The sequence below is a fragment of the Pan paniscus genome, chromosome 5 (assembly GCF_029289425.2).
Source record: "Pan paniscus chromosome 5, NHGRI_mPanPan1-v2.0_pri, whole genome shotgun sequence".
NCBI lineage: Eukaryota > Metazoa > Chordata > Mammalia > Primates > Hominidae > Pan > Pan paniscus.
The window spans coordinates 71088164-71111576 of NC_073254.2; the positions used below are offsets into that span (position 1 = coordinate 71088164).

The following is a 23413-nucleotide window of genomic DNA, read 5'->3' on the forward strand; positions in this document are numbered from 1 at the left end:
GCGGTAAGAAAAATATACACTCCATTAAATGACTTAGCTATTAAACTGACCTCTCCATAGCAAACAAGAATGTAAAAATGTTTTTTTCATCACACACAGGTTACTAAAACATTTTATTCATTCACTTAACCATATTTACCATGTCACATAGCAGATGCACCTCCAAAATGTTTATGGTAGCAAAGAAAGCTATGGCATACATTCCTTAATGATTGGTCTAACCTCCCAGCTGTTCCATCAATGTCACAAATTTTAAATCTCAACTTTATTCATGAGGCACTAGAAGATCTTTGAATTGCTGCCTTTGCATTAGCATTACAATCCTAATTGTCCTGACAAAAAGGTACCATAGAAGGCTGAAAGAATAGAGAACGTCTACTATACATGTAAGGAAAATACACAGAATGAAGAAAAATCCTTCCCCTCCTCCAACACACAATATTCATAATGTTAGCTTTCAAGTGCGAAGACTTAACTAGAAATGGGACATTGTGGTAAACATTTTAATATGCAAAGAAGGTCACTATATACAGAAAAAGGCAAAACTTTTTCATTTTTTGAAGCAATCTAAAACACTGCAGCTTGAAGGCTGTGGGAACGAATTTATATCTTTCTCTTTGATTCCATGGTGCTTCATGACGTGCTCTTTCAGTGAGTGCAATTTATCATTTAATAAATGATCACTATTCAATGAAGGGGAGTTCTGAAGAAATGACACTGTGAACTTGGAGTTCATCAAGTTTATCCCACATTCTACGTAAAAAAAAAAACATTTTGGTGTGGCCAAGTTTCAAAAAACCATTCTCAAGGCTAAATGAAACCATTTGAAGGGCATTAAATCTTATGTAATTTTCAATTTAAAACTTACTCTATTTTGAGCACTTAGCAATTTGCAGCCCTCAAGAAATAGAGTATGTTACATAATTCACAGACTGCATATGTAGCCGATATCATCATACTCTGAAAAAGTGGCATGAACCAGCCAGCATCACCCCTTGCACAGTTATTTAAACATGTCCTATTAGGAAGAATAGTAGAGGCTAGAAATTCCTGTCATCAGGGGCTCAGATACTTCTAACAGTTTAAGTCCTGTGTGGAAATCAAAATCAGCTTTTTCTAAGGCTTCTTTATATGTCAACTTTCTTTTTGTCTGAGGGCATATTATATTTCTGACATATGACTTTTGATCTTTGAGTTTTGTGGCAATGAGGACATCTATAATACCTACTTGGAGAGCCTCTTCTATTGATAACCGAGAGTGAACCTGTGGCTCTATCAACCCTCCTGTCAAGTACTGAAATTCCAAACATCGGATTCCCATTTCCTTATTTATAATATTTGCATTCACAGCTTCCACCACTGACATCATTTTGTTAGTGATGGGATGGCCAATCCCTGTGATTACTAATTCACACTGTCGCAGCTGCTGGGCAAACCCCTCATCAACCAGGCCTCTATGCAAAGCTTCGGCCACCCGGTACTTTTTGCCAGTAAGAGGATCAATTATGCCCCCTGTACTGACTTGGGCTTCAAGGCATCTGAGGGCAGTAATCCGATCAACCAAATTTCTACGGGAGGCTTTTAGTACAGAGATCCTTTCCCCACTAGCAGTCAGCCAATACCCTGCAACAGGACTGTGCAAATCTTTCTTGGGGACTAACCGGCTCAGCAAAGAATCAGCAAGTTCTGTAAGTGTGATGAGACCTTCCTGATACTTTTTGACCAAGGCTTTGTCAATTGTTCCCTGCTCTATAGCCTCATTAATATTGAAGTGTAATCCTGTTTTAGTATCAGTCAGCATATGAGAAGAATGCCCATAGGATTCAAAAAACATAGCTTCCTTCCACTGATATTGCTGCCCTGAAAGTTCAAGATATATACTTTTCTCAATCAGGTTTCTCTGGAAAGCCTCATACACGGTCAATTCTGATCCTGTGTTAGTATCTACTACAGAAATTCTATGTGTTTTCTTGACATTGAGATTGGAAATGTTCCTCTCCCCAAATGGAAACAGAAAGCATTGGGACTCTACATCAAATACACACATTCGCAGTAATTCTGAGTAATACAGAGCTTGCTTGTTATTGGGATTAGGGAAAACTCTTGTGTTGCTGGATGGCTCATGTAAAAACTGTAAGATGGCATTATTCAACAACCCCTGCTGCAGAGCAATTTCTGGAGGAACACGAATGCCTCTCACGGGGTCAATGACACCCCCACTGGCAATCTGGGCTTCCAAGATATGTTTACCTTTTTGTCTGTCAAGCATTCTATTTTCCATAGCTTGAAACACTGACAATGTCTTAGAAGAATAAGAATATCCCACAGCTGCCTTCTCTGCCTCAAGAAGCCTAATTCTGAATTCGGGGTCAACAACTCCTTTAAGAACTGCATCTTCAACAGAATATGTCTGACCTGAAATGGGATCAATTATAAAACCTGTTGCAGCCTGAGCTTCTAAAAATGCCAAAGCCATCATTTTGTCTATTATGATTCTCTCGGCCGCTGAGGCAAATGAAATCTTTTCTTTTGTAGATTCTAGGTAAAGCCCTGCAATTGAGGTGGCTTTCGTCAGAAACTTGTTAAGAGTTTTCTGAACTTCTTCAACAGTCTTAAGACCGAGTTGCAGCTGCTCAATTGTTCTCATGTCCAGAAGCTTAGCTTCCACCAACTGCCTGGCAGTCACAGTGTGCCTAAGCCCTTGGAATTTAAATTCATCATCCCTGACTGAACATGCATGATCACCATCAAAGTTCTGGAAGGTCTCTGGTTCTAAGCCCTTCTTAAGGAAATCCCCTCTCTTAAGTCCACCAGATGCTCTGCACCCTTCAAGCATCCATTCTTCAGCACTGGGAACTGGGTTCTTTTCTTGTTTTAATGTTGTGACTTCTGTATGCATATCATACTGCTTGTTCTTAGCTGTCTGTAACAGGAATTTATAAAATGTTAAAAGTCACCTCAAGAACATTATGTCACTTTACCCATTCTCAATCCAAACATAATTCTTTGAATTGCAAAGACAAGATTAGTGAAAAGAAGAAAAATTTCAAACCAAGGAGGGTTCAGGAATAAGTATTATATTATTTTCAGAGTCTGAATTTTATCTTAGATGACAATTAAAGGTATTAAAATTATATCTTTAAAAAAGACTAAGACAAAATCTAGCCACAGAATATGTTAGAAGTTAAAGCTAACTGCTTGGTTCTTCTAGCTTTTTTGATACTCACATTTTTCAGAATGTATCTCCACAGATATAACAGTATATCTATTACATCTGTATGTTTAATCTCAAACATTCAAAAATTAAAGTTAATTTATGATAAAGATTCAAGTAAGTTACCAGAAAGAGTATAGCATTATTTTCCTGTCAGAACTACAAAGAGCCAATCACATTCAAAATTGTTTTAAAAATTTAGTCTAGGAGAGAAAGGAAATAAATGAGGAAACTTGACATTAGGTAGCTGATAAGGTCTCAGAACACAGAGTATACCTCTAAGGGTGTCAAAAGCTTCACCAGTTCCATTTCACATGCGTTATCTTGATACCTAACAGGTGGTCTAGAATTGTTCAGGGCTTGGTCTCTTATCTTCTCAATTTCAGACAGTCTTGTAATGGGGTTTGTCTCATCAAAAGTTATCTGTAACTCGGTGCTTGTCTGAGAAAAGTACTCAGAGTAACACTGCTGGCTTTTCTCTTTCTCAAGTGGAGCCCCTGGTGGCTGGAATTGGACTTCTTTGGGTATCTGTTCAACAACCCGATGCTGCCACTTCTCTTCCAATGGCTGTGGTTCTTGAGTCCATCTCAACAGAGGGGATCTGGGTGTTGGGTGAAGGTGTCCAGTGTTTCTAGAGGACAGCTCTCCAGAGTGCTGGCACTCCTTCACTGTCATCTCAAAATCTGGTTTGAAGGTACAGTCTTTGGCTGTGCTCTTTTTTTGAATTTCACACTGGAGCAAAACTAATTGATGTTCATGCTCTTTGATCTGCTGGTCCATTTTTTGCTTCAGGTTTTCAACCTCACGCTTCTGGGCTATCAGCTCATCCTCAAGTTTCCGACATTTTTGGTAATGATTTGCTTCCATGTGCTGCCCTTGCTGCATTTGTTCACGATACTGTTGAAGCTGTCTTTCAAGTTCTTTAATGTTTGTTTCACAAAGCTTAGCATTTTCTTGGGCTCTAGAGTTTTCTTGTTGAAGAGACACAAAGTCAAGCCTAATGCCTGAAATATCATTTTCAGTGATGACTTTGGACTCCATTAATTTTTCCATCTTCTTCCGAAACTCCTCTGCTGATTGTTTGAATTTACCAGATTCTTCCTGAAACAGAACCATCTTTCTGTGGGTCATCTGCTCCTCTATGGTCTTTAAGTGTAATTCGTCTTGTACTTTTTTCAACCTGTTATTTAACTCTTGCACCTGAGCTTGTTGTAGCTGAACTTTCTGCTCCCCGCGTCGCTTCTCTTCTTTGGAAGCATTCAGTTCTGCATTCAGATTTCTAACTTCTTTCTTGGTATTCTGGATGATAATGTTCTGTTGGTCACACTTTTGCTTAAATTCACTTACCAAATTTTGACTTTTCGCCAGGTCTTCTTCTAGGCATTTAATTTTTCTTTGAAAATCCTGCTCTGTTTTTGTCTGTTTATGCAAGTGTTCATTTGTGCTGCGTAGCTGATCTTTAAAACCATCTGCCTGAATTTTCAGTGCTTCACATCTTTGCTGGATAGTTTGTTTCTCTAAAACTATATTCTCTGATTCTGCCTGAATTCTCTGCATCATTAATTTGGTTTCATTATTCTGCCTAGTAAGCTCCTCTACTTTTTGTTTTAGCATCTCTGCACACTCATTACTTTTCTCCAATTCTTCATTGAGTCTTTGGATTTTATCATTATTTTCTTTTTCAGCTTTGATATTTTGAAGCAACTGCTCATGGCTTTTCTCAAATTGTTCTTTTAGATGATCTGATTTTCTCTGGCAGATTTGTAGTCTTTCTAATTCTTTCTCATCTCGAAAAGAATGAATTTGTGAATTTAAATGCTGAATATTCTTCTCAGCTACAGCATGTGCCCTTGTGATTCTGTCTACTTCTCTTTGTAGTTTCCCTTTTTCATGATGAAGAGATTCTAATTCTAACTGATAATTGTGCTTTATTTTCTTGAGATCGTTAGCTTCTTGCATGGCTTCTTCAGCTTTACCTGTGGTTTGATTCAATTGCCTACCAAGCTCTCTGAGTTGTTGAGAATACCCTTTCTCCGCCTGATCCTTCCTTTCCAGCTCCAACTTAAGGCATCTGAGTGTATTATTTGTTTCATCTAGTTTATCTTTTAGCAAACGAGCCTTTTCCTCAGATGACGTTTTTTCAAGCTGGAGGGCATTAAGTTCATATGTCAGCTCTCTCATGTCTTGTTCAGCCTTTCTATTGGCAGCTGTTAGTTCATCTACCTGCTGTTTGAGTTCTTCTGCTTTCTGTTTGTCATGTTCTTGCTGGAGACCCGTTACTGCCCTGCATGATGTAGCCTGTGTGATCGCACACACTGGCAATGCATTTTCTCTAAATGTATACTGAATTTCAGTTATTTTTCTTCTTGCTTCCAATTCAATTTTCTGCTTTTCTTTCAACTGTTTCTCTGCTACCTGTTTCTGAAATGCAGGGTCTTTTTCCATCTGCTTTATCAGCTTCAAGAGTTCTTCCTCATTGTCTCTCTTTCTTCTTAATTCTTCCACTAATTTATTTTTTTGTTGCTCCAAATCATTGAGACTTAAATCTTTTCTTTTAAGATGATCTTCCAGTGTTCGTCTGGTAAAGGTGTTTTCCTCCAACTGATTGCGAAAATTCAGGAGGTTCTCTTCCACGGCAGCTCTTTTGGCCTCGGCCTCTATGGTGAGCTGCCTCACCCGCTCCAGTTCTCTTTCAGCAGCTTCCTTCTCTCTCACAATGGTTTCAAGTTCCCTGCGGTACTGCTTGGCTTCACTTTCAGCCCTTATCTTCTGCAGAGAGATATCTTCTACATTTCTCTGCTGCTTTCTCAATTCATTTTCTGCAGCCTCCCTGACCTTTGGAAGTTCTTCCTCTACTCGGGACTTTTGTTTCTTTAGTTCAGCTACCATTCTTTCCAACTCACTTATCTTTCCTGTAAGTTTGCTATTCTCAAGCACTGTTGCCTTCTGACGCTGAAGCAGATCTGAATATGCCCCATGTTCAGAAGTCTCCTTACACCTTTTAATCTACAAAAGACGTTTTGAAAGTGTCAAGCCTGTTCTGTTCAAAATATCTTACAACGTATGAATCAATGTTCATAAAAGTACTTACAAAACCAAGTGAACTCAAATGCAGAACAAGCGCTATCACCACCACCAGCAGCATCACCTTCTTCAGAGAGGAAGCTTCAGAAAGTCAGCAGAAGAGGACAAAAAACCCTTCACGACAGGTTTTCTGAAGAATATCTTTTTGCCCCTCAGGAATAATTTTATTTTAAAAATTAGCTAGCTTAGAATTTTATAGCAAGAAGGGAATTTACAACAGATGAGGAAAGGGAGAAACGAGGAGTATAGATATTTTTGCAAACTCACATTGGGTGAGTGACAAAGTGGGAAATAAAACTCTCACGACAGTGCCCTTTCTTCTCTTGCATGCAACATAATCCTAACAGGTAGGAAGAACACCCAACACATAGGAACCAAATGATGCTAAAGAATTTAGTTTTCTAGCCTGATAGAAATTAAAAATGATACTTATATTCCCATGTCTTATGGTTAAAAAAACAAAGCTCAGAACTTTAGAACAGAGAGCCAAATTAGGAAATAACATGGGGAAGAAGGAAAATTATATAAAAACTTGAAATTTCTAAAGTCAGATCCCTTATTTGTTTATACTTGTCATATTATGACAATTATAATAATCAGAATTGCTAATGCAAAGGCAGCTACAGTCCTGATGGCTCTGGAAAAGATGCGCTTCCTATACTCACAGATTTTGTTGCTGTTGTTAATAACATGCCTCATATGAATCACTTTGACAAGCACCTTTAAATACTCCATAAATATAAAGATATTTGTTAAGTATAATAGCTTTTAAATATATACTTAGGGATTCAGCTCCAATGTATAGAAAAAATTATATGAAAAAATTTTTACTCTACTAGGGACAGAATCAATGTCAGCTGGGAGGAGTATGCTTTACATTGATTATAGAACTACATGATCAGGATTAGTTTATAATTACAATTTAATTTCTCTTTATTAATATTCTAGTGTGTTAGTTTTGTATCATCAACTCAAGATCACCATAAAATAATTTAAACAGGAATACAGAAATTATTTTAGACAGATTTGTTTTCATTGAGAAGCTTTGGTGAATTTCAAGAATTTAATTTCTATTACAGACCATACATCTTATTTTGCTTCCTCTAATTTCTTGATCTCCAATAATTTTGATGAGAATTTCAGTTGTTTTCTTTGCTAACCTAAATAAGGTTTCTAATAATAATTCATACAGAAACAAATCTCATAATCTGTTATCTTCAGCACTCTATTTTCTTTATTTTAGTATCAGGGTCAATCCTGTGACACAAGAGCATTTTATCTATTTAAATACTAAGTTTTCAATATTTCTTGAGGAGGTTATTTCTAAGACAGACTCAGTTGCTTATCAAACCTCCTTTAAAACTTAGCTATTGCTAAGAAATTCTGAGCTGTTTCTCATGCTCAGATTTAGAAAAACTAAAAATTCCCTCAGAAAAAAATATCTGTTGTTGAACCCTCAATGCCTTAGGCAATGCAGTAATTTGTTAAGAATCTCGGCTGGGCACGGTGGCTCATGTCTGTAATCCCAGCACTTTGGGAGCCCAAGGCGGGTGGATCATGAGGTCAGGAGTTCAAGACCAGCTTGGCCAACATGGTGAAACCCCGTCTCTACTAAAAATAGAAAAATTAGCCCGGCGTGGTGGCAGGTGGCAGGTGTCTGTAATCCCAGCTACTCGGAAGGCTGAAGCAGTGAATTACTTGAACCCAGGAGGCAGAGGTTGCAGTGAGCCGAGATCACGCCACTGCACTCCAGCCTGGGCAACAGAGCTCCATCTCAAAAAAAAAAAAAATCATGTTGTCTCTTGACTTTTTTAGCAAATGTGAGAAAAATTACTAGAAATAATTTTGTCCAATTGCTGACTTGCTTTCTTGTGGATCTCAAACTTATTTGCATAAAAATAACTTCCTTAACTTTTCTCTAAATCTTCCTCAATCTTGCCCTTTAATCATGGTGATTAATACTTAGCATATTTTGTTCTCAGCACAGACTAAAGCATCTCTCTCTAATATCTAATATCTATTACAGATATTTTAGTAACATTTCTTTTAACTAAATCAGTATTACTTCTGAAATTAACTTGCATCCATCTTTGATTTTATGTTTATTATGGAAAACTCTGCTTTAGACCAAGGTTTTTCATGTGGGTCTTCAAACCTCAGTTGCAGAAACACCAATCTTTTGAGTCTAAAAATTAAGCTATGTATCTTTTACACGACATTCCATTAACGTAATGTTAAGTGGTAGTTTTTTTTAACCTATTTTAAATTATAGCCTTCGCTTGTTCTTCCATAACTGTATTTGCTGGTTTCAATTAACTACAAATCTTTGACATTTTTAAGGACAATAATAACTTGCATTCAATTAAGGCCTTCTAAAATATTTTTTGTTTCTATCAATTGTTAGCATTCTGCCTCATCAGATAAATCGAGTAAGTGGCCCATATATGTATAATCAGATACATACTATGAGAAAAGAACTTAAGTTATTTTATTTTATATTTAACTACTGCATATTCCATTTAAAAGGTCTGTATACCATTTAAAATGGAATAAGATCTCTCAAAAACTAAAAATATAAAAAAATTATGGATGTTCTTTCATAGATGAGAGATGCATGCATTTAAGATGGTCACAAATATCCTGGTTCTCCTTCTAAGCACAAAGGAAGAGGGTTATAAAGTCTTGCAATTAGCTATGTTAGTGATTTAGCTGCAGAAAACTGTTAACTCTGAACAGACTAAAACAGTTTATAAAAGTGGTCACATTTTTAGGAAACTGAGAAAGTAACATCCAATAGATGTTTACTGCTGTTTCAGCTCTCATATGGAGTTACATTAAGCATAATCACCTTTAGAATTTCAACAACAGTCCAATTTAAAATAGCTAATGGCCCACAATTTATTTATTTCAACATTCATTCTACTATTTTTGTCTGTTCTGGGGAATAGAAAGTACATCAAGATAACAAAGCATAGCATACTCCCTTTTAGATTACATACAAGAGCCTTTGGTGACCATTGATCTTTATAAATAAGTCCTTACTATTCCTATATGATTTTTAAATATATGATTTATAAATGCAGAAATATGATTTTTAAATGCAGAATCAAAGCTGCAGAAGTTCTCCAAATCAGAGTGGCATTTAAATAGCCTTTTTAAATACCATGTGCTATATCTTTTTGCAAAAAAAGACAACAAAAAACTCCAAAATTCTTAAAAAGTATCATTTTGTAAAAACGTCTACTACTTCTAAGTTAGCATCTTTACATTATGTATAATAATTTTAACTTCTTGAGATACAAATTAATTTAAAATGCATAAGACAAATGTGTTCGTGTGGTATTCCTGTAGACATCATACCAGCAGTAACTATACTTCAAAGAAGTATACCTCTCAGCTGTGAGAAAGCTGAAAAATATTCTGCCAAACTGCCAAAATTTCATAATTTATTTAAGACATTAACCCCACCATATTAGAGTCCTGAAGTGAAAATGTAAAGTCATGAAGTGAAATGACTTTCTATTTGAATGAATCTTAAAGACAAACAAAAATCTTAGGCCTTCAGTCATTTTCATTGTAATTTTATAATTCAATATTTATTTGTACATCTGCTACCGGCCACATAAATTTATCATGAAACATGTTTTGCTTTCCCAAACTACACTGTAGTTACTGCTCATCTCTAGCTCCTTTATATTTACAGGGTGCTCACTGTTAATGATTACCTCCTCCTCTTCCAGCCTCTTCAATGAATCACCAGCAAATTTAATATATTGTGTCATGAGAGTGACCAGGGCAGTATATCGAGTCCTTAGGTCCATGAACTGCAAGTAAGGAAAAAAATAATAAAAAGCATTACCTCCAGTTACTCTTACTAAGTTGAATGAATTTTGAATAATAATTACATTAACTAGGCCTTCAGACAGCAAAGCACACAACTCCCCCCATAATAAATGATAAGAATGAGCTTATTATTACTATTATGCAAATCATGGCAAATGATAATTCTCTTCTAAATTTCACCATGAAGTACATAAGTACATTTATTTATCTCCATAGTTAATAATTAATCTTGAATAAACATTTTTAAAGGGTTTTTTAAAACCCTTAATAGAATGTATTGTTCTGGGTGTAGACTTTCTCTTTGGGATGACGAAAAGGTTCTGGAAATAAACAGTGGTACCAGTTGCACAATATTGTGATATACTGCAATGTCATTAAACTGTACATTTAAAATTGTTAAAATAGTAAGTTTTATACTATGTATATTTTACCACAACAAAAAATAAAATTTAAAAAGTAAGTGTTCTTTCTTTTATGCCCCTTCCCCTCTTTCTCTCATACTTTTATTACCTCTTGAATAATGAGATCTGCTGAACTCTGCATTCTTCGGCGTTTCACTGGAGATTTTTGTTGTGAATCTACCATGGCCCGGTAGGTCATTGTTTGTAATTCATAGTCCTGTATAAAGGAGTCAATAAGATAAAATGAATTGAAGCAAAGTACTAGAGTTTCATTCTACAATAATTTAACACAGATAATTAGAACCTAGATTCACTAAAATAACTTTAGTGATTTGACACAGATCATTAGAACCTAGATTCATTAAATTAAGTTTAAATAAAGAAAATATAGTCGTGTTTCACATGAAACATTTCAGTCAAAGACAGACCGTATACATGATGGTAGCCCCATAAAATTATAATGGAGCTGAAAAATACCTATCGCCTAGTGATGTCGTGGCACAATGCATTACTCACGTTTGTGGTGATGCTGGTGTAAACAAACTTACTGTGCTGCCCGTCACACAAAAGTATAGCACACACAATTATGTTCAGTATGTAATACTTGGTAATAAATGACTATGTTACTGGTCTATATATTTACCACACTATACTTTTAGTTGTTGTTTTAGAGCGTACTCCTACTTATTTAAAAAAAAAAAAAAGTTAACTGTAAAACAGACTCAGATAGGTCCTTCAGAAAGTATTCCAGAAAAAGGCATTGTTATCATAGGAGAAGACAGCTCCATACATGTGATTGCCCCTGAAGACCTTCCCATGGGATTTGGAGGTGTAAGACAATGATATTGATGATCTTGACTCTATATAGGCCTAAGTTAATGTGTATCTTTGTCTCTTAGGCTTTAACAAAGAAGTTTAAAAAGTAAAAAAAAAAAAAAAACAAAAAACAAAAATTAAAAATAGAAAAAAGCTTACAGAATAAAGTATAAAGAAAGAAAATACTTTTGTATGGCTGTACAATGTGTTCGTTGTTTTAAGCTAAGTGCTATGAGAAAAGAGTCAAAAGGTTAAAAAAATTACAAGTTTATAATGTAAAAAAGTTACAGTAAGTTAATGTTAATTTATTATTGAAGAAATTTTTTTATAAGCTAGTGTAGTCTAAGTGTACAGTGTTTATAAATTCTACAGAGGTGTACAGTAATGTCCTAGGCCTCTACCTTCACTCAGAGCTCACTCACTAACTCACCAAAGCAACTTCTAGTCCTGCAAGCTCCATTCATGGTAGGTGCTCTATACAAGTGTACCATGTTTTATATTTTATTCCCTATTTTTATTATACCTTTAATATGTTTAGATACACAAATAGATACCATTATGTTACAGTTGCCTACACTATTCAGTACAGTAACATGCTGTACAGGTTTATAGTCTAGGAGCAAGAGGCTGTACCATATAGCCTAAGTGTGTAGAAAGCTGTAACATCTAGGTTTATGTGAGTACACTCTACAATGTTCGCACAATGAAAAAATCACCTAACAACGCATTTCTCGGAATATATCCCCTTTGCTAAACAACACATGACTGTAGAGCAAAATTACATTTTTAGGAATCTATCCAATCCTGGAGATGCTTCCAAGATGGGGACAAAATCAGAAACATGTAGGGTGGCCGGGTAATTTCCAAGTCTGTTTAGAAGCTCATGAAAATATATGTAACAATAGTGTAGCCCTATGTAGCCCCCCTTTCCTCCAGCTAAGCAATGGAACTATGGATCTGGAGGGCTAAAACTGAAAAGTTGTCAATGACAACTTGAAAAGCATGAAAAGTATCCCCCTAAGTGAGAAAGTTAGAAGCTCTCCCATGAAATACCCTAACAATGTTAAAGAAAAAAGAAAGAAAAGTGATAAGAAACCAACTACAGAGCTATGTATTCTGGTGGCTGGGAGTGGCAGGGGTGTACATATGTGAGAGAGAAGAAGACGAATGAACTGGGGGGCTGTCATGTGACTAATTTCACAAAGAATTATTAGATAAGTGTCAAAAAAGTTCAAATGAAGATTCTTTTAAACACTGAGTGAAATGACTTGCATGGCTTTAACAGTACATGTAGAATCACAAACCTGAATATTAAATTTTACTAAAGTTAATGAATCTTCCTACCTTCACTGTAGCTGAGTACTGTTCTGCATATTTTTGACACTCGTCCATTTTGCTCTGTTTCATTTCTATTTCGGACACCAGCATCTATAAATATACACAGTTTAGAACAAAAATGACAAGGAATTCAGCTATTCTACTACATAAGATGCTCAGTAACTAAGACATATCTACATCACTTCACAGTACAGCTCCTTAGCCCTTTGCACTTAATACACAACTTGCCTTATGGGTAAATTACAAACTTTCGGATTAAGCCACAGAAGTGACCCACCCCATGTGGTTTTCAAAGCAGAAATTACTAAACTCCTTAGGAATTATCCAAAAGCAGACTTGATGCCCTTGGCCACCACCTATTTCTGAAGAAAATAGAGCTAGAGATGATTGGCCCCTAAAGATAGAACAAAAATCTCAAAGCATTCAACTTTCTGTCAAATGTGGTATTTAATTTTCCACTGCTAACCATTTTTACTTATTTAGGAACCTAGAAAACTATTGAGGCCAGCAAAGTGTCAAAGAGATTTCTATACCTATGATTAAATAAATTATCATTAGGAATTTGAAAACTATCCCAACACTCTCCACTTTCTGATTACCCATGCTTTCAAAAATTACTTCCAAGAAATAAAAATAAGTCATGTATGTAGGTTTGGGTTGCAAGATTTTAATATTTTTTATATACTCTCCACCTTCCTCTAAAGAGTTGGTGACTTTTTCATTTAACATAGGAAAGGAAGATGAGGAGCATGACTGACCAAATGCAGACATAACCTCAGTAGAGGGAATTATTTTTACATACCTTCTGTTGATTCAACTGTGTGGCTAGGGTTTTACTATTTTCAGGCTGATTTTCCTGAATCTTTCTCTGAGTAGTTTCAACCTGCTGGATCCAATCATCTAAAGGATGGTAAGTGTCTCTGTAGTACTTCAGTGATTTGCCAATGCCCTCTAAGTCCCGTAACCTAAGAGAATAGTAACCGAATAGTCACGGTGTCCAGCGATATCCATCAGGAGGGTGGAAGATGTAGAGATGGGAGAGACAAAATAATTGGACTGCAATGAACTCAGCACAAGAGGGGTATGTATAAAGAACTCAAGGCTGCAGCACCCTGAGGCACACCCCCAAGGGCATTCCTTATTGGGTTGAATATAAACATTCTGCTCCCTGAGTTGTGCAATTTAGTGACAGTGGTTATTCTAGGGACAAGCCCAAGAAGCTAAACTTAAAAAGCAAGAAAAGTGGAAGCTTAACCATAATTATTATCAATTACAGTGTCTTGAATAGTAAGGCTTGCATCAAATGGCAGTTCAGTTTTGAAATAACGATAAGGTAGTCCAATGAATGGTTCAACATGGTCTCAGAGAGTATTTTCCAGGAGCTGTGATTACATACCTGTCTCTATGATTTAAAAAACCACCACATTAAACCTATGTATCATATTTGTTACAGAGATAACACATATTTGAACATAATTTTACTTTTGAAGAATGGCACTGTATCATAAAAGCATTTTATTTGCATTAATATAAGCACGAAAGTGAATGAGAAAGGACACGAATTCATTTATTTTAAGATGAACCCTAAAACCTTTTTTAATTCAGTAACTGAGAATTTTGACTTTCTTGTATCTTCAATTAAAATGAACATCAGGGCATTTCCATTTATTTACATTTCTTAAGTCCAGTATAGAAGCTACACACAGCCCTATCACATGCATGCTTCATGCTCTTACTAAGTCACGGTTATTTGAATATTATAAGTTGGTAATAATTAGAGAACTACATTGTTTTTTCCTTCAGAAAAGGCAAGCAGATTAACTATATAAATGCTAGAATACATGAATAGTAACAGAGTTGGAAAAATGCTTATTTTGAAGTTAAATGTCTTACTAAAGTCCTCCAAGTAAGAAAGAAATATGGCTAAGTAGAGGTATTGTAATTAACAAATTAACTATGGAAGTAAAAAAATAGCCTCATATGTTTACATTTTACTCATTTACCATAGATAGACATTAAATCTGTGCTAAAACTGAACAAAAAAGGATACTAACCTGTTGTCAATCTGCACAAGAACATTTTGCCACCTTTCAACTAATTGATCTGCTTTTTCTTTGTGCCAGTCAAAATCAAGGTCCCGTTCTTTATACGTTTTAAACATTTCATCACTGATGGCTTTAGCTTTCTGCAACTCATCCTCTAATGCATGGAATACCTGTCTCTTTTCATCTACTTCAGATCTCCATTGCTAAAATACATTAATTGGTAAAAGTTATAAAAATGTTAACCACTCACTGGGTAAATATATTATTTACCTAATTTTACAATTTATTTACAAATGACAGGTAGAAAATAAGATAAAGGAAAGAATATCTTTCATATGCACAATATTATATTAGTTCAAACCTTATGAAATTTTCAATATTTGTACTCTGATTTTTTAATGACAATTTTATAACGTTCAGCCTAATAAAATTTGCATATCAACAAAATAAAATATATTCCATAAGCAAGTTTGCTACCTCCATTAATAAAATATGTCTTTTTCATTGTCTGCTTTTAAGTGCCTACTAATCCCACTGTTAAAAAGGAATACATGCATTAAAAATCACTGAGATAACTTCTAAAAATTGCTTTGCAATAGTTTCACCACTTGCTAAAGAAATACACATAGATGAGTTGAACTACAAGTCTTTTTCCTTTCTCAGATTAACTTCTCTATTTACCTCCTTGATATCTTAAACTAACTTCTTTTTCAGCAAGTTAATCTATTACAAATAATTTAATTTTTAGCTTCGACTCCTCCTGCTGCCAACATGAATTGACTATCAAAAGCTACTGTCAAAAGGGTTCAAACTTCAAATGAGAACTCTCCTCAAATTAAAATGACTGAACATACTTAGAGTAAACTGTGAGATCACAGAGACACAAATGGAATAAATCCATTCAAAAATCCAAGATATTTAACACTTGATGTTTGAAGATCTAAGTGCTAGAGAAATACTTGTAGAATACGATATTTAAAAATAGCCAAAAGTGAGTCTCATACCTTTAAAGTACTTATTAGATTCTCAATATTATTCTTGTCAGCTATAACTGCTTCTTCTTCACACAGTTTAGTTTCATAGAGTTTTACAAGGGCTTCTGCAGCTTGAGTGTTTTTTAACACCAAGTTAACAGTTTTCAACCTTAAAAAGGAAATTAAACAATAGCCACCTATGGTTAAATGTTTATTTTTGCATAATGTAGTCCTGAAGCACCATTATGACACATGACATAACATGTTCTTCACCTTGGAACACTGATACATTTACTATGAAACTGACATTTTTCTGGCTTTCTTCTTAATAGAGAGTATGTGCTCCAACCCATCCCCTGCCCCACAAGTGGTATTCAGCAAGAGACTGCAACATAAGATGGTTTCTTTCTAACTTTGTTTTAAGTATGAGATGAAAATTCATTGGCTACAGCTGCTGAGCTACCCAAATTACATGCAAAATGTGGGAGGACCATACACATTACACACTCATCTCTGAAGCACATCCACTATCAACATAGAGAAGTGTCATCAATCCATAAAAATAATGTATTTCTTTTTTTTTTTTTTTGAAATGGAGTCTTCCTCTGTCACCCAGGCTGGAGTACAGTGGCGCGATCTCGGCTCACTGCAACCTCCACCTCCCGGGTTCAAGTGATTCTCCTGCCTCAGCTTCCCGAGTAGCTGGGACTACAGACGCTTACCACCATGCCTGGCTAACTTTGGTATTTTTAATAGAGATGGGGTTCCACCATGTTGGCCAAGCTGGTACCGAACTCCTGACCTCAGGTGATTCACCTGCCTTGGCCTCCCAAAGTGCTGGGATTACCGGCATGAGCCACCACGCCCAGCCAATAATGTATTTCTTAAGACAAAATAAAAGTTAATATTTATATTAATAAAAATAAAATTGTAAATTAATAGTAAATAAAAATGAGAGTTGTATGAAGCAATTTATATATTGAGATAGCAGTTACATACTTATCTATGTAAGTGGAAGACATAGAATAGACTTGGTTCATGTTCTGAAGGACCACATTAAGCTCTGATCGTAGGGTAGGGACTGATGAAGAGGCTGCTGCTTGACTGAAAAACTCCTCACACTTATTTGTGATTGTTCCCAAATCATCTTTAAGTCGTTCCAGCTCTTTCTTTAGTTTCTATAAAACAGAGAACAAACAAAGGCCATCAGGCCATCACCTGTGATGAGGTGTTTTTCTTAAACTAGTTTAAAAACACACATTTCACATTAAGAACCAATGACTTAGAAATCTACATATTCTTTGTTTGTTATCAAAGAAACTACACCATAGCATTCAAGTTTTACAATCAATAATTCCCTTACTGTTCATCTCCTTAGCCTCAACATCTAACTTAGTACTTTTGCACACAGCAGGTGTATAATGACTTTTATTACAAGTCCTTATATCCTTCATCACAATGAAGGTGAGCGTGTACATATTCTCATGTTTACCTGAGTCAGAGGTAGACTGAATCCTAGTTTATAATCAGCAATAATTACACAATCAGACCTCACCTCACACTAGACTGGCTAGTGTGAGTGTGCAAAACTGAACATTAAGAAGTCACAAGAGTTGATATGTAAGGTCATTAAGAGAGTTAGTTTTTTTCCCAACATATTTATAGCTCTCACCTCCTGTTCTGTGATTCTGAACACACTTTCATGCAAATCATCTCTTTCCAGGGGAGTTCGAATCTGTCTAATCAGCCGATCTTCACAGTTCTCTAACCGAAGTCTAATGTTTCGAACTTCAGAGATGTAGAGATTATAAACTGATTCCTCTTGCTCCTCTGTGAAAATAAATATAATGTTTAGAAAATACCTTGTTTTCTATCTCTTAGAAGCTTCTGTTTATGTTTTACTATGACAATTTTATATTACTGGGACATAGCTAGTCAAGCAAATGGTTCCTGTTTTCATCACAAACCCATTCTAAGGATATAAATCTTAAAACATAAATCTTAAAATTTAAGAAGAATTAATAAAATTTCCCAAATGCCATTTGAAGTACCAATTTCCGATTAAATGCTGTCCAAAGTAATACATTGCTATTTTACGTTCACAAAAATGTGAATTATATTAGCTGCAAAAATTAATTACAAAAATCAAATAAAAATCCTTAAAAGTAAAAATTAGGTAAATAATAATGTTTAAGATTTTTAAAAAATAGAATATTATTAATAAAATTGTCTCTAATTAAAATTTTAAAAGTTCAGAATAAAATCTATATTTAACAAAAGTTAACTAGGCAAAAACCTTTTGCTTTAATCCTTGTATAAAATCCAAGTTTGGCAAATGGGAAAATAATTGAATCTTTTCTGAAACTGAAGGATTGCAAAATAGTGAAAACGTTGAAAAGTAAGAATTCGTTGTTTGTCCAACCAGTTGGTTGGCACCTTTCATTAATTTATCATTTGGAAACAAATTAATCCCTTCTTGAGTCTTCCTACCTCAAACATGCTTTTACCGTTCCACCAATTGTGTCTACATATCATAGGCTGGGTGATACAATATACCTAAGATTGAGATTCCCATTGAGAGCAAAAAATAGCCAGAACTAAACACCTATGGGGAAAAAAAGACAGGGATCCCCATGCTTTACCTCTTTCTGCAGATTTAAGAAGTTCTTGATAATACTGCTTACATACATTAACCTCCTTTTCCAGTTGTGTTATATCTGAGCCTGAAAAGACTTGGGATTCCTGGCTATCTTCCAGAAAATCTTCAAAACGAGATTGTAGATTACTTAGAACTTGCTGATGTTCACCAGGTAGCATTGTCTTTATCTAAAGAAGACCAAAGACCCATGTAATTCATTCTATTACTCATAGATTTGAATGGGAGACACTTCAAACTGGTCGTATGGTATATGCCAATCTAAACGAATAATCATAAATAGGAACATTTGAAATTAACTGTCTTTTTCATTAACAATTTTAGGTGTTTTTTGTTTTTTGTTTTGAGACGGAGTTTCACTCTTATTGCCCAGGCTGGAGCGCGATCTCAGCTCACTGCAACCTCTGCCCACCAGGTCCAAGCAATTCTCCTGCCTCAGCCTCCCGAGTAGCTAAGATTACAGGCATGCACCACCACACCTGGCTAGTTTTGTATTTTTAGTAGAGACAGGGTTTCTCCACGTTGGTCAGACTGGTCTCGAACTCCAGACCTCTTAGGTGATCCACCTGCCTCGGCCTCCCAAAGTCCTGGGATTACAGGCGTGAGCCACCGCGCCCAGCCAACAATTTTAGGTTTTAATGACAAAGAAAAACAAGTCTACGAAACTCAAATGAAATCAACTGTACCCATCATCATATATCCAACAACTACATTCTGCCTCCCTATCTCACAGTAAGTTCTGAATGAAATTTGTGATCTCCAGATTTCCTCAGTTCTTAAAAAGTGCCTTATATGCTATGGGCATATAACAAATATTCATTGAATAAATGAATATTAGCATGGATTTGCCGGACTCCATCCTGTTCTAAAGCAAATACAAACTCTACGACACATATGAAAAGGCATGTACATTTTTGGACATATCGAGTTGACATACAGATTCATACTTACTGAAGCCACATTGCTAGCTCGAATTCTATCAATTTCATTGATGAGATAATGCCAGGATACTACACTCTTCATGTTTATGTGAGACTCATGCCAAAGAGTCAGGACATTCTGATACTGTTGCTCAATTCTGAAATACATGAAAGAGAACTCAGATTAATGTTTTTACTCCCTCTGAAAACACACTGCAATTTTTCTTTTTGTGTGAAATATTCCACGGATGAGTTCTAGAGACTTTTGATCCTGTGGGGCCTTGACAAAGTATTGATTGTTTCTTCAACCTTCAGAGAGCCCCCAAAACTAGCTCAACATTTTTAGCTAATATATACAAACCTGTTGGCAAGGTCCACCGCTTCTTTGTTTGGTGGAGGAACGGTGAAGCACACAGATGGGACCATAGCCTCATTCCCAGTAGGACTAATGACCTTCCATTTAGCACGATGAGAGTTATTCGCCAAAACACATTCATCATCTTTGTAAATGGTTATCTGGTTTAAAATAAAGAGCAGAATAACTCAATGAGGTCACTGTTAACTGTTTTCCATACTCAATCCTGGGATTTTTTTGTTTTATGAGGGGGGAAATCTTGATCACTAGTTAGCAATATGATCTCATTTACAAAATATATGAATAATGACAGAAACTGGTCTGTTTCTAGGAGTTACAAGTACCTCAATTTGTCTGTAGTCACAGATAGCTTTGATCGGAATAGAAGTTTTGAGTGGACAGTCAGAATTCCTTGGCTTCAGTTGAATTATTGTTTTTGCTTTTCCCATTAGGCTTGCTATAGTGCTTTTGTACTGCAGAAGTTCTTCTTTCTCTTCCTAAGTAATAAATACAGTGAATTTTAAGAAGTAAAAGACTTGTACTCTCCATGCCTTCAGCACTTTACACAAATTAAACTTCATCAGAAAAGTCTTCTCTGACTACCTAGTCTAAATTTTCAATCTTTCCTCCTCCACCCCATCTTGTATCCCTCTTCCTTTCTTTGGTTTGTTTGGTTTTCTTTTTCCTCTTTGGCATTTACACTACCTAACATACTATACAAATTTTACTTATTTATTCTGTTTATTGTCTAACTCCCTCTCTAGCATGTAAGCACCACAAAGGTAGAGATTCTTCTCTGCTTTGTTCACTGCTGTAGCTCTAGAACCTAAAACAGTGCCCAGGATATATTAAGAACTTAAAAAGTATTTGCAAAATGAATGACTAAACACACACGTGCACACACACACACACGACACTAAAAACCATCTTAAAATATCAAAGCTATCACATTAAAAAAACACTTCTGTTGTATTTGTTGCCAAAAGAATACTAAAACTGAATGTGCAAATGTGTAATTGAATTAGTGGGAAATATCAAGAGTGCCAATAAAATACAAAGTTCTGCTCATATAAAACACTAATCTAATCACTTATGCATACTTATAAAATGCATAGGTTTTGTATTAGTACCATTGATTCCTGAACAAGGTCTTCTAGCTTGTGAATGCTGCTTGATCTATCACAGCTGTACTTCCGCTGAATGGCATCTTTTAGATTCCTTAAGTAATCAGTAGCTTCTTTGGCATCATTGAAAAACTAAGGAAAGATGAAACCTGGAAGTTAAAGTATGTTAAATACCAGCAAAGCACACAGTTGTCACACTCCAATATCAAGGTCCTATGTGTACCCCTCATAAGTGAGAAGAGAATAAAAGCACAAGATAGCTTAATAGTCACATCCTTCCTTGGACCAAAGAATAACCCTTGAAGTTGAATAGTTATGAATGAACATACTAAGTGTCCAAAGCTTATATGATGTTTTGGCTCTCTATTATTTTGGCTGAAGGTCCATTTTAAATTAGGATTTAAACAATTTTTAAGTAGGAGTGAAATTCCAAGAATACTTAAAAACTTCTATGGTTTTAGAAGTTTAATGGTTATAGATGGTTGATTCTCTATATGAAAACAGTTCCTAAATAAGAGACACATTTGTAGAATAGAATAAAGATTTTATGATATCTTAAGAATTTTTAAAGGATTCCTGCATTAACAGAATACTTCAATCTATCTCATAGGACATAAAACCAACTCTTTCGGCCTACAAAGAAAACAATTCACATATATATATATATATATATATATATATATATATACACACACACACACACACACACACACATATATATACATATATAACAGTGTGTGTATATATGTGTATATATGTATATGTATGTGTATATGTGTGTATATATACACACATATATGTGTATATATGTGTGTGTATATATACACACATATATGTGTATATATGTGTGTGTATATATACACACATATATGTGTGTATATGTGTGTGTATATATACACACATATATGTGTATATATGTGTGTGTATACATATACACACATATGTGTATATATGTGTGTGTATATATATACACACAAACACATTGTTATCCTAACAATAAATTATGAAAAAGATTCCTGCAAGTTAGCCAAAATCACAATACCATCTATTGAAGTTATGATTCTACTCACATACCTCGAAATACGCTGTGTTCTCCTTTATGTGCTGCTCCACACACTGGCAGAGCTGTAAGATCCAGCTCCACTGCGTCTGCATTGCTGCTCTGTAGGCCTTAAAGATAAAACAGAGCCATCATAACTGACTGGGGAGAAATAAGGCACACATACCTTTTGATATCGATGCTTCTAAATGCTAACTCTACTATCTAAATAGATGACCAATTGTTTTGGCAGAATAAGACTTGGAAATTAGGGCAGTGGCTGGGCATGGTGGCTCACGCCTGTAGTCCCAACACTTTGGGAGGCCAAGGCAGGCAGATCACCTGAGGTCAGGAGTTCAAGACCAGCCTGGCCAACATGGTGAAACCCCGTCTCCACTAAAAATACAAAAATTAGCCAGGTATGGTGGCACGCGCCTGTGATCCCAGCTACTCAGGAGGCCAAGGCAGGAGAATTGCTTGAACCCAGGAGGCGGAGGTTACAGTGAGCCAAAATTGCGCCATCGCACTCCAGCCTGGGGAACAAGAGTGAAACTCCACCTCAAAAAACAAAAACAAACAAACAAAAAAAAAAACAAGAAAATCAGGGCAGTAAAATTTTCCTCTTATCTAAGACTTCTCACTTGTACAAAGTCAGTCCTAAAGTTTAAATATAAATTCTTAAACCACTCCAGTTGATTTCTTTTCAATTTTAAACTTCTTGAAATTTCTTATTAAAAGAAAAAAATTATCTCTGGCTATGGGAAAAAACATTTAAAAACTAAAATAAATGCAAGCTATCCCTCCTGTTTACAAAACCAACACTTGACTCCTTTGCCACCAACTCTTACATCTGCTTTGTGGAATCCTCCGATATGTTTTCTTTCATGGCACATTCATCTCTCCTTTCTCTGAATTTTTACGGTGCTAGATCATAAAATATACCTTCTAACACAGAAATATATGGTTATGTCGGTTTCTCTTTGTTTTTGCTGGGATGAGGTTTGGGGAGGGTGGAAAAGAAAATGTGTGTACTCCCAAATTGGTGTAATTCTGGAATTATAATGATGATAATACTAGGAATTTTTATTTTAAAAATGTGTTTCTTGAACTTCTAATTTAATAGAGAGTGTATCTTTCATGAGGGTAAACAATATTGTAGAAAGGATACCTCCTTCCTCAAGGAAACATGAAATACTCTTTTCTATTTAAGGTGCAATTCATTGATTTCCAGAAGAGGGCACTCGAGATGCTTTAATGACTATTTTAAGTAAGCCTGTCATTTTCCCTCCTTTTGGAAAAGTTCATTCCTGCTGAGCTATACTTAGGCAGGCCTTCCGAATGGAATGTATGATGCAGCACTGAATATCTGGCAACATATCATGATCATATTCTACCTCAAATTAAGCTACTTTCAGTAAATTGGCTATAAAAGATGTATCATATTTTTTTCATATAAAATATGAAACAGTATTGATAATTAACTAAATATTATCCATGTACCCAAACAAGACACAGGACAGGCCGATGGGATCATAAAGATGACTAAGGTTTCATTTTACTTCTTAAGAAATTTTTTATTAATTAAATAATAATTTTTACATAAA

The 23413-nt window shown here is 35.4% G+C and overlaps 1 protein-coding gene across 15 annotated transcripts in view; it reads right to left on the reverse strand.

Moving 5' to 3' along the window:
- Positions 1–23413, reverse strand: part of DST (dystonin) — a 494203-nt gene that overhangs the window by 156638 nt on the left and 314152 nt on the right. For 14 of the 15 annotated variants that reach the window (XM_024929292.4, XM_063604922.1, XM_008954352.4 and 11 more), the window contains 14 exons: positions 21845–21940; positions 20777–20902; positions 19991–20143; positions 19653–19807; positions 19323–19449; positions 18358–18541; positions 17388–17545; positions 16715–16893; positions 15746–15884; positions 14751–14944; positions 13499–13661; positions 12703–12786; positions 10652–10759; positions 10024–10122 (listed from right to left, as the gene is read on the reverse strand). In XM_024929292.4, coding sequence (XP_024785060.4) covers positions 10024–10122; positions 10652–10759; positions 12703–12786; positions 13499–13661; positions 14751–14944; positions 15746–15884; positions 16715–16893; positions 17388–17545; positions 18358–18541; positions 19323–19449; positions 19653–19807; positions 19991–20143; positions 20777–20902; positions 21845–21940 — 1965 coding nt within the window. Of the gene's footprint in view, positions 1–3; positions 2924–3490; positions 6221–10023; positions 10123–10651; positions 10760–12702; positions 12787–13498; positions 13662–14750; positions 14945–15745; positions 15885–16714; positions 16894–17387; positions 17546–18357; positions 18542–19322; positions 19450–19652; positions 19808–19990; positions 20144–20776; positions 20903–21844; positions 21941–23413 lie in introns of those variants that run through there. The other variant, XM_057302527.2, reaches the window with a different exon arrangement.